Source organism: Mercenaria mercenaria, chromosome 10 (genome assembly GCF_021730395.1).
Source record: "Mercenaria mercenaria strain notata chromosome 10, MADL_Memer_1, whole genome shotgun sequence".
NCBI classification, from domain to species: Eukaryota; Metazoa; Mollusca; class Bivalvia; order Venerida; family Veneridae; genus Mercenaria; species Mercenaria mercenaria.
The window spans coordinates 75,138,170-75,150,242 of record NC_069370.1 but is presented as its reverse complement, the minus strand read 5'-3'; the positions used below and the strand labels follow the sequence as shown (position 1 = coordinate 75,150,242).

The 12,073-nt window shown below is 34.4% G+C and overlaps 1 protein-coding gene across 1 annotated transcript in view; it reads right to left on the bottom strand.

Moving 5' to 3' along the window:
• Nucleotides 1-12,073, bottom strand: part of LOC123561111 (neurexin-4-like) — a 42,200-nt gene that overhangs the window by 10,077 nt on the left and 20,050 nt on the right. The window contains 10 exon segments of the mRNA XM_053516988.1: nt 630-723; nt 1,322-1,461; nt 1,867-2,052; nt 2,751-2,870; nt 6,272-6,616; nt 7,085-7,261; nt 8,430-8,676; nt 8,830-8,879; nt 9,383-9,601; nt 10,723-10,848. Of these exon segments, the coding sequence (XP_053372963.1) occupies nt 630-723; nt 1,322-1,461; nt 1,867-2,052; nt 2,751-2,870; nt 6,272-6,616; nt 7,085-7,261; nt 8,430-8,676; nt 8,830-8,879; nt 9,383-9,601; nt 10,723-10,848 (1,704 nt within the window).

Below are 12,073 nucleotides of genomic sequence, written 5' to 3'. Positions count from 1 at the left end.
GGTCTAAAAATATATTTCTTTTGCATTATGCAAATCAGTCAAATGCTTACTAAATGTACTGAACATGTGAACTTTCATCTTGATATTCCTTTTAAAGGGAATAATGTCATAAAATATACTTTCAGTTTTTTCCTTAAATGATAAAAAAAATGTTGTTTTGAATAGATTTGGAAGATAGTCCAATTTGTGGGATTGTTATATATAATAGCCAAACTGTATATCTCTATGGAAACTGGGAAACAATTTTTGTAACTATAACTAAGATTTGTATGCCTTACGTGATATTTTTAATTACAAGTTAGATATCAATATTAGCAAGTTTTTTATACATGTCGGCCTTAACTTTCAAAAAATTGGATGCCATTTTCTTATGTCAATCTGAGTACCCTTTTTTTACCTTTTCTGAAGATTTACACCTACAGCTAATATGTACTCATTTTAACCATTTATCTCACAACTACAGCAAAACCTTGAGGTGTGCTGGTATACAAGTAAGTTTGCAGACCAGTCTCTTCAGCATCTGACTTGTCAGTTATTTACCAATGGTAACGTTTCGTTCTGTCAGAGACTGAACATAAAACGCACATTTATAGTCTTAGTGAGCAATCAATGTCTTAAGTATAGTTTACCATTGTTTCCAATAAAGAGATATTTGGGATCATCTAGAATCGTGTCACTGATCTTCTCTCCGAGAGTTCCCTTAGCTATCTCATAATTGTCAACCTAGAAATATATAACATCAAATTCTCAAAACTCCATTTTGTTAGGACAAACATATTCTTTACTATCAAAGTTTTCTTGATTTTAATAATGATTTATGTTTTTAGAAAACGGCTCCATACAACATATTGTTATAAAGGTATATGCAGAGAGTGATAAACATTTATAATTGTACGCATTAATAAAGAAATTTGCAAAGAAAAATATGTATACATTTTCACTATATATGTTAGCTTAACATATCTTTGCTTTTTATAATTCTCCAAGCAAAAATATCTTTTAGACACTTTAAGCTTTGTCAACAAACCTCTTTAGTATTATTGGGGGCGTGGGGGGGGAGGGGGTGGGGGGATGCTGGTTTAAGTAAAACCAGTATGTTAAGTCACTGTGAGATTTACCAGATTTCATGGTGAAGGAATACCTCCGAGTCATCAGAGCAGAACCTTGCACAAGCCAAATGGTTTACTTTTCTGCGTAACATACAAGGCAGTGCTAGAATCCAAAGTGGTGTGGGTAAAGAAATTCAAAGTCTGCAACCTTAACCTCTCTATCACAGCAGTCAAGTAAAGGATAATTTCTCCTTTACAGTATTAATACGTACCTGTAGATAGACCTTTCGACCATTTTGTTCTCTCCGCAGAATGACCTCATGAGCCTGTCCATTGGTCAAATCAATGTTGTTCACATCAGTGTTCAGTTCCCAACGCTCAAAACCAACATCCAGGAAAAACTTCACTCCACCTGTACAAATAGTTTTTTGTTTGGTATTGTAAACTGTACAGTATTTTAAATACACAATAAGTCACAGTCAGCTTTTCAAGGCTATGAAAAGAGTGACTTTTTAGCTATGCATTTACTTAAAACATTTTACATTGTGTTGATTTAGTGTGCACATTATAAACTCTAATACTTATCATAAACAAAAATAATCAAACATATTTCTTCAGTTTAATCATATGTTTTATAATTCAAGTTTGATGTCTTCTTCCTGGAGTTACCAATTATCAAACCTTGGTATGGAAATATGGAGACAGTATTTAAATTCCATTTGTGTCCCAATTCAAACCTGGACCTCCTGTTGAGGAGACTGCCTCTACCTGTGCACTGCCTATGCCAGCAGTAGATGCCTAGTTATTATAAACTCACCATTGTTGTTCATTTCCAGAGAGATATATTCTGTGTTCTTTTCATTCCTGAGCTGTATCAGAATACCCTGCTTCTTCTTGGTGATAAAGCCGACCCTAATGTACATAAAATCTGTTGCCGAGAGACCTTGTTTGTCATCAAACTCGTACTGGATCATAAAGTTGGTCTGCATGTTCACACCCACCTCTGTCAAAACAGATTGTTCAAGTTAAATCTATTTACCTATACATGTATTACAGTGTGGCCTAGTAGACAGGGTATATTCCTAAGGAACAGGAGGCTGAAGGTTCAAATTTGATTGAGAGCCATTCTGACATAGGCTGCTGATCAGCTGCCAGCTGGGTACAGAATGGTTACTTCCTACCTGCATGATGCTTGCCGCTGAAGGATAGAACTTGAAATACAGAATGTAATATAAACAAGACAAAGGTATGTCTCAGAAGTCAATAGGGCTGGTCTTTTCACAAAGAGTGACAGTGTAATTAAACCAAAACTATTTTCACCTTCCTATATGCCCCTACTTGGTTAAATAACAAGACATGGTACTGGGCACTGATCTTTCTCTTACTGTTTTATCTTCTTTATTCCATTCTATTGACAATATACATTTGTGGCAAGTGATTTAAGATAAGTTCCCACTGGGTTATCTGGCTTCTAGCATTTATACACAATTTATTTTTATCCCTTGAATGTCCACTCTTCCTTTAAATAATTTTCTAACATCAGACTCCTCATTTACGAACAGGAAAAAGAGCTAGCTTTAGTTCATTACATGACACATTTTGTACAAGCTCTTTTTATAACATACTGGATTTTTGTCAAATTATGACATTTTCAATGACACTTAACTGTTAATTAAAGTTAATATGTAGTTAAAATTTTACCTCTGAAACACATCCATCCTCTGAAAGGTGTGTAGGCACAGTCGCACGTATAATGTGAGTAACCCTCTCTACATGTACCCTGGTTGAAGCACGGGTTGCTGGCGCATTTTCCAACACAACCTGACATCAAAGAAACAACAGTTTATATTTATTTGTAGCAATCAGTAGATTTGTAAGATCTACCTTTTCCATAACAAGGTTTTTCCTGGATTTTTCTTTAAATAAGAAGCAATACTGTTGATACAATAAATCATTCTAAAAAAAACTCTGCTGGTAGTATTGGGATTTTTTAAATTTGCAAAATAACTCCCTCTGAATTGTCAAAACAAGAGGGTCATTGACCCTTAAGCGCTCACCTGTGTACAAGGCTTCAAGTGTGTTTGTATAAGTACAGAGTTAGGTTTCTTCTATGTTAGCCAATATTGTAACATGTCACATACATTTTTGAACCTAGGGCAATAATTTGAATTATTATGGTAGAAATTACAAATCTTATATCACACGCCAAATATCAAGGCTCTAGCTATTATTGATTCAGAGAAGAAGATTTCAAAGTTTCTTATATAAAAGCCTATAGTAAGTACATGTCAAACACAGGGGCGTGGCCATTTTTTTGACCTTAGGGCAATAATTTGGACAAGTATGGTAGAGAGTCAAACCCTTACATCACATGCCAAATATCAAAGCTTTAGAGAAAAGGATTTTTAAAGTCTGATAGCTGAAAACCTATCTTTAACCAAAAAGACCTGTACGAGGGGCCTTCAATAAATACCTGGAAAAGTTCTCTCAATTCTTCATGTATCATCAAAAATAAATGAAAATGCTACAAAATGTTGACTAGGGAATACTGAGTTGATATGTCAAAATTAGATTGTCTTTGGATAAATAATAAGCAAATGCGTGTCCCCATGGCAACGTCATGTGACATCATCTGGCCCAATTTCGTCTCTTTTTCTATTTTACATGCGCTAAAACATTACTTGCCACATAAAAAGTAAGCGTTACGCCAATAACGTCAAATTATAAATGTGACATCATTAAAATATTTGGCAGGCATATTGAGTTGGTCGTCGCTTGAAAATCAGTGTTGAACGGAGATCTGAGATAACATTTTGTGTTTTGAATTGAAAATCAAGGAAAGAGACAAATGCTATGCTGAAAAAGGTTTAAGGGACAATGCCCTGAAGAAAACAAAATTTTATTAGTGGGACCTGACGTTTAAAAGTGGTCAGGAGAATATTGCTGAAGACTTTGTGTTACAGACATGAAAAATACGTTCAGTCACATTTAATGAATTAAAGAGCTCCTTGATAGGCATCAGTTCAGTGTCCAATTTCTTCAATACGACAGGAACATCATATGAACAGTATTTATTATTCTTAGGAAGGTGTAAAAAGCATTTAATGTGAAAAACATGAATCAATGGTAATCACGAGTATATATGATTAACTGAGTGTGGTATGACAGCATCATAATGACGTTGGGCCGCTTTTGAGGTGATGGCGTTGCCTAGGAGACAACAAATAAATAGTGTGCATGTTTTGAAATTTGTAATGTAGGTATTTGCATTCAGTATGATCATATCCGTCATATTTTTAATTTTTAGCAAAATGAGACTAGAAATAAAGAAATGAGAGCACTTTTCCGGGTATTTATTGAACACCCCTCGTATGTTCAATGAACTGGAACCCTTTGGATAACTTTGAAAGAGGGCTACCCAGAGATCATTTGTGTAAAGTTTCATCAAAATCCATTCAGTGGTTTTGGAGGACATATTGTTTAAAGAAATTGTTGATGAAAAGTGACCACGCCCTTTGGTGGCCATGTTTTTTGACGAATGAGAAAAATTTGAAAAATGTTTGTAGAAGGTCACACAAGAACCATTAAATTTTGTGTAAAATTATTTTACAATCACGCTAGCAGTTTCACACAAGAATATTTTTAAAGTTTCCACTATATAAATGTAGGAAAAAGTGACCACACCCTCTGGCAGCCATGATTTTGACGAATCGGTATAATTTGAACAATCCTGGTAGAGGGTCAAACAAGGACCATTTGTGTAAATTATTTTAAAATCGGGCCAGCAGTTCCACACAAGAAGATTTTTTTAATTTCCACTATAATTATTATAATATAATATACATATAGGGAAAGTGACAACGCCCCCTGGCGGCCATGTTTTTTGACTAAACGATATAATTTGAACAATCTTGGTAGAAGGTCACACAAGGACCATTTGTGTAAAATTATTCTAAAATCAGGCTAGCAATTTCACATAAGATTTTTAAAGTTTCCACTATATACATAATAGAGAAAAGCGACCACACCCCCTGGCGGCCAGGTTTTTTGACGAATCGGTATGATTTGAACAATCTTGGTAGAGGGTGACATAAGGACTATTTGTGTTAAATTATTTCAAAATCTGACCGTCGGTTCAGGAGGAGATGTCGTTTAAAAAATTTTCTATTTTTAGCTCTGGCAACCCCTATGTGCAACAAAGCGGAACTGTTTGAACAACTTTGGTAGAGGACCATCCAAGGAACATCCATGCCAAGTTTCATCAAAATCCATTCAGTGGTTTTGGAGATGTCTTTTAAACACAATTGTTGACGAGGGACAGATGCACGACGGACACAGTGTAATCACAATAGCTCACCATGAGCATTGCTCAGGTGAGCTAAAAACAAAAAACAATTTTGGTGGGATATTTTTCATTGTAAGTTTTATCCAGTTTTTAACAAGTTCAATTTATTTGTGAATAGGTTGTTATAAAACTTTCAGGATATCTTGGCTGCAATAACAACATTTCCACGAAAAAAAAATTATATATATATACAAAATTTCTAAAAAAGCCTGACTTTTACAATGGGAAAATATATCTTTGGCCATAAAATTGACATTACAAAAGATATTCTGAAAATTCAAGATGATCATTCTTCCTTCTTTGGAGACATTTGGAATGGTTTATAGTTTCTTGCAGAATAAAACTGAAATTCATGAAAATCCTTGTTACCGATGATGTGGATCAAACAGTTCGGTACAATCAGAGTTAACACCTTGTGGTAGGATTTGGCTGACTTTGTTTTTCTGCTGTTGTGTTTTATGTCACAATGATAAAATTCATGCTTTAAGGAACCTTGCAGCTCTAATGGTGGAGAAAGACCCCAGGTACTCCCTCACCATTATTTCAGACACATGTTAACACCTAAGTAAAATAATCTACCTTTATCAAGCCAGTTTGATGGCTTTTTCACATGACAACCCAAGATGGGCTCAGACACAAGTAACCTAGTCAAAACCTGATGATAAAGGCACTTTTATCAAAGGGCCCTGCATTCAGTTGCATTTTAAGCTTTCATTTAAACTTCACAGTAAATTCTGACAATCCTTATTGCATCTTAAAACTGTAAAATATTTTCCTAAATGCTTTGTTAAAGACATTGATTTTTCAAATAGTTTGGTTACACAACAATAGTAAAAGTTTTGTCTACCATAAAATTCGTAAATATGACAATTTTTACCTTCATGTACACCGTAGGTAAACTGGCCCTTGCGTACAGCACCTCTCATGTCCATTAGTACTCCATTGACACGTAAACCACGCATACAGCCTACAAAACCATCCCTGTGATCTACAGCAGCTCCCACTGTTAGAGGCTTTGTCAAGTCCATTAGTCTAGTAATCTCATCTTGGGGTTCATTACGGACCTCTTCTGGGAAGTTGTCAACACGGAGCCAAGCCTGTTTACGGTTACGTTCCACGTGTACAGTATGCCAGATGTCATTATTCAAAGTGTTAATGGTCCTGTATTCCAAAACCTGGATACCATTACCAACATTGTAACGGAACTGAATCGTGTCTCCATCTGTAAAATTTAAAGTTTGGGTTCACAGGTAAAATAAAATAATCTTCTCGTTAAACATAATTCCTAACTTGTATAACCGCAAATATTTTAAGCTGCAGTTTTAAACAAGGCAAAATATGTTTCATCTATCATTTCTATGGTTTTGATCAAATGAACAGTCCTAAGTACTAGTGACTGGAATTTGCAATGTGTACATATTTATTTTAAAACTTCTTTCCATATTAAAGTCAAATTTCATATCAGGCATGTGATATCTCTTTAATGTGTCGTCTGCTAAAATGTTCACAAAATTTCATTATTTTCATTTTTGCTATCTAATCTTATTTGAAAGTATAGTTTGAAAACATTTCCGGATTACCTAATAGCATATACGGCTAAAGAAAGCAGATTATGAAAGGCCAATGTAATTCATTTATGTAACAATATACCACAGAGGTATTTTCTGAGCTATGCAAAGAAGAAACTCACTGATCATTCTGATCTGTATAAAGTCATTCTCTGTGTCACCAGTATCGTGGATCATCACACCGTCCGTGGCTGTTGTCTTAAACTGGAACCAGATATCTCCGGCCTTGTCACCTTCAAATGTAGCAAATTCCAGGGTGGCATCAGCTTTTCTGAAGGTGATTACATTCTCAAGCAAGTCTGAAAAACAGAGAAAAATTAAATGGTTTTAACTTTTAATATATTAACAATGGTGTAAGGTGAACTTTTTAAAACAAGAGCACCGCCCTACAGGTGCAGACGCTCATCTGATTATTTTGTCTCTGTATAATAGAAATACTGTCCTACCTGTGTGTTTTTATGATATTTTCTAAGTCCAAAAGGGCCATAATTCTTGTAAAAATGGGGACGGAGTTATGTTTCTTGCTGTACAGAGTCACCTTTTGATGCTGAACAAGTGTTGCAAGTTTTAAAGCAATAGCTTTGATAGTTTAGAAGAAAAGCTGACCTAAACACAAAACTTAACCAAGAAATCTGATTTTCCGTCCAAAAGGGGCCATAATTCTTGCAAAAAGCAATGTAGAGTTATTGTACTTGCTGTGCAGAGTCAGCTTTTAATGGCAAATAACTGCTCCAAGTTTTAAAGCAATAGCTTTGAACATTAAGGAGAAAAGTTGACCTAAACGCAAAACTTAACCAAGAAATCTGATATTTTCTAAGTCAAAAAGGGCCATAATTTTTGCAAAAAGCAGGATGGAGTTATGTTTCTTGCTGTACAGAGTAAGCTATTGATGATGAACAAGTGTTGCAAGTTTTAAAGCAATAGCTTTGATAGTTTAGGAGAAAAGCTGACTTAAACATAAAACTTAACCAGGCAACACCAACGCCAATGCCAATCAAGTGATGATCAACTGACTTATATCAATTATTCTTATCACTTTGGCAATGATGCTGATGAAGTTAGAGGTATTTGTGTTCTTTCAGCCCAAATGGAAATTCAATGTAACAAACATGTTTGCATTGATTTCTAGTGCTTTTTTCTCCAATGCTTTGCAGTGTAATTTTCTGTTTTTATTCAAATATTTTTTGTCCGATTTTTCTTTTAGTAATTTGAGGAATTTTTATTCCAACAATTGAGAAAATTTATCCTTTTGGAATTACAATAAACTATTAATTGATAGTAGGTATAGAAAGGAATTTAAACCCTTAATGTGTCGACATCTCTTGTTCAACTGGGAGATTAGATAATTAAACATATAGGAATAAAAAAGTAACAGTGCTTTCATACCACAATGAATAGAAACAGAAGAAAATTACATCTAATGATACATGTGTTTATATTAAGTAAACCCATACAATTGATACTCACTGTCACCGTAACATTTGAGCTCCTTCACTTGATGTTGTCCAACCTTATTATCAGTGAGGGAACCAGTGTCTCCAAAATGTAGCTCCATTACTGGCAGATAATCCTTGTGCATTAATAATCCAGTGTCTGAGGTCTGACCACCAGAGTCACAATTGCATGTTGTACTCTGCAAGTCACAACCCTCTTCTGTCAGTCCGCAGGCACATTTGTACGTCCCTGGGGCTGCACCACCCCAGTAATGCATGTCCTAGAAATCATTAAGACATAAAAATTACATAAACTGTCAATAACTTTAATTTTAATGTCATTTGATATTTAAATCTCACAAACTCAGTTTTATATAACCTTCAACCCAAACCAAAAATTTATTATTTACATGTATATATATTACAGAACTAACCTGGTAAGTTCTTCCAACCCAATAGCCGTATGTTCTTTGGATACCATCAGCTGCAAAAACATAGTTATTGTAGGTTAACCCTTACCCTGCTATATTTCTATAATGAACTTGTCCATCTTTCAATTTGGACAGTACCATTTATTATTTGAGGGGTGTTCAATGAAAATTTACTGACTGAATAGCGAACAGTGCAGATCATGATCGGACTGCATGGATGTTCAGGCTGATCTTGGTCTGCACATGTCGCAAAGGCAAAATCACTTGCCGCCAGCAGGCTAAAGGTTTAGTTAACTGATGACATATATCAAAATGTGGGTTTTACTCTGACAACAGACTGAAAGTAAAAGTAGTTTATACTGGAAATAAAATCATGGTCCTAGATTCTGTACTTAGTAAGTGTCTTTTTAATCAATAAAACAACAAAACTTCTATCATTATAAAGCACTTTTCTGTTATACTGTATATAACAGCACCAAGTATGCAACTGAATCTTGCTGCAGATTTTTTCTGATTTTAAAAATGTCAACTGTGAATGAATCACAAATGATCTTACTTGATGCATCGTCTCTCATCATGAGACGCGAGTTGTTACACCTCCATACTACTTCCTGTTCACAGTTATCTGATCGTTCTATAACCTCTGTCAAACCTGCCAGGTCCGTTTCATACTCTATTTTACGGACATAGTAATCAGGTGACTGGAAACCATTCACTGTGATAAGACTCATGCTGTTGTGTCTAATCCAGGTCTCCACCGGGTACAAGGAACCAGCTGTAAATATTGCAATTACCAATTATTAATACAGGGAACCAGCTGTAAGTAATGCAATTACCAATTATTAATACAGGGAACCAGCTGTAAATAATGCAATTACCAATTATTAATACAGGGAACCAGCTGTAAATAATGCAATTACCAATTATTAATACAGGGAACCAGCTGTAAATATTTAATAAAGTTATTACTATAGGAATTTAGCTGAAATGCAATAAACAGTTATTACTACATGGCACCAGCTGTTATATTCTAATAAATAGTTCTTTACTAAAAGAAATCTATTTATTCATCATTTTACTTCAGGCATAACATAACTGACATTCTAACATTCCCTTACTGAGTTTCTAACCCATAAAGATGAGGGGCAAGTGTATAAGTCAGCAAACTTAACCGCTTGGCTACTTGATTAATCTAATATACTTTATATTATTTGTTTTCCAAGAATACATTTGTAAATATAAATATCATATACCCTTCTCAAATGCGCTCATTTGACTGGTGGAAAGGGGTGCACGCGCGGGTCTGCAAAAAGCGATACTGACCCGCAAAAGTGATAATGACTCATGTGATATCACTTTTTCTTATATGTATGAAGTATGGGCCAGTCAAATGTCTGCATGTGAGAAGGGCATATATAATATAACATTTTTTTTTAATAATAATAATATAACAATTACAGACTTATATTTCAGTCAATATGTGTTTTTACGGACCTGTAAAAATGATTTTTACAGGTGCGTAAAAACACAATACAGACCAAAGCATAAGTCAATAACTGTATACTAAAACCTTATAAAAACACCATTCCTTTATTAACATGTTTTCATTCACAAAGGCATCCTGGAACCAACCTTCAATCTTGAACATTTAACTGCTTTAAAAAACCCAAGTATTTTAGATGGAATAAGTAAATTGTTCTTAAAACGAACAATTATGCCAACTTTTCGAGACAGTTATAACAACTTCAGCAATGGAAATTGTTACTACAGTCAGAGGAAATGTTTTAGTTCTTTTTTTAAAACATGAGATACAAGCTTTACCTGCATCTAATGTGTACATCATTGAAAGCTTTTTCTCTTACAGAGGAATAAATTACAGTAAAGGGATTCACTCACTTTTTCCATTACAGATAACACTGAAAGGTTCAATGGGTCCAGAGCCATCAGGGTCAACTGTCACTTCTTCCTGTCCATCCATGATAGTGTACATATTGTGTAATACACACGATAACTGGTGGGAAGCTGAAATAGACAATAACCAACAATCATTATTTTTATCAAATATTTCAAGATACTTTGAGTTTGAACAATTTTTTGTCATGTGTAAGTCTGTTACCACATTCAATTTTTTCAGCAAGTAGGCATGCAATTTAGGTTGGAGATCAATCTCTATAGGTCAAATACTTGTACAGGACATTTTTCACATTAAAGAGTTAATTAAATGACCAATACTAACATTAGCAATGCACTGATCTACAAGACAAGTAGAGTATGGATAGCCAGACCAGTGTTCCATTACACTTACAAATACCAAACAATGCCCATTTATATCCTGTACCATCACAACAAAGATATGGCACATGGCCTCTTTATATCTAAAAGAATCACACACTTACAGATATAGCATACAGCCCCTATATATCTTAAAGAATCACACACTTACATATATAGCACACAGCCCCTTTATATCTTAAAGAATCATTTTATATCTTATAGAATCACACACTTACATATATAGCACACAGCCCCTTTATATCTTAAAGAATCATTTTATATCTTATAGAATCACACACTTACAGATATAGCATACAGCCCCTTTATATCTTAAAGAATCACACACTTACAGATATAGCACACAGCCCCTTTATATCTTAAAGAATCATTTTATATCTTATAGAATCACACACTTACAGATATAGCACACAGACCCTTTATATCTTAAAGAAACACACACTTACAGATATAGCACACAGCCCCTTTATATCTTATAGAATCACACACTTACATATATAGCACACAGCCCCTTTATATCTTAAAGAATCACACACTTACAGATATAGCACACAGCCCCTTTTATATCTTATAGAATCACACACTTACATATATAGCACACAGCCCCTTTATATCTTAAAGAATCACACACTTACAGATATAGCACACAGCCCCTTTATATCTTATAGAATCACACACTTACATATATAGCACACAGCCCCTTTATATCTTAAAGAATCATTTTATAACTATAGAATCACACACTTACAGATATAGCATACACCCCCTTTATATCTTAAAGAATCACACACTTACATATATAGCACACAGCCCCTTTATATCTTAAAGAATCACACACTTACAGATATAGCACACAGCCCCTTTATATCTTATAGAATCACACACTTACATATATAGCACACAGCCCCTTTATATCTTAAAGAATCATTTTATATCTTATAGAATCACACACTTA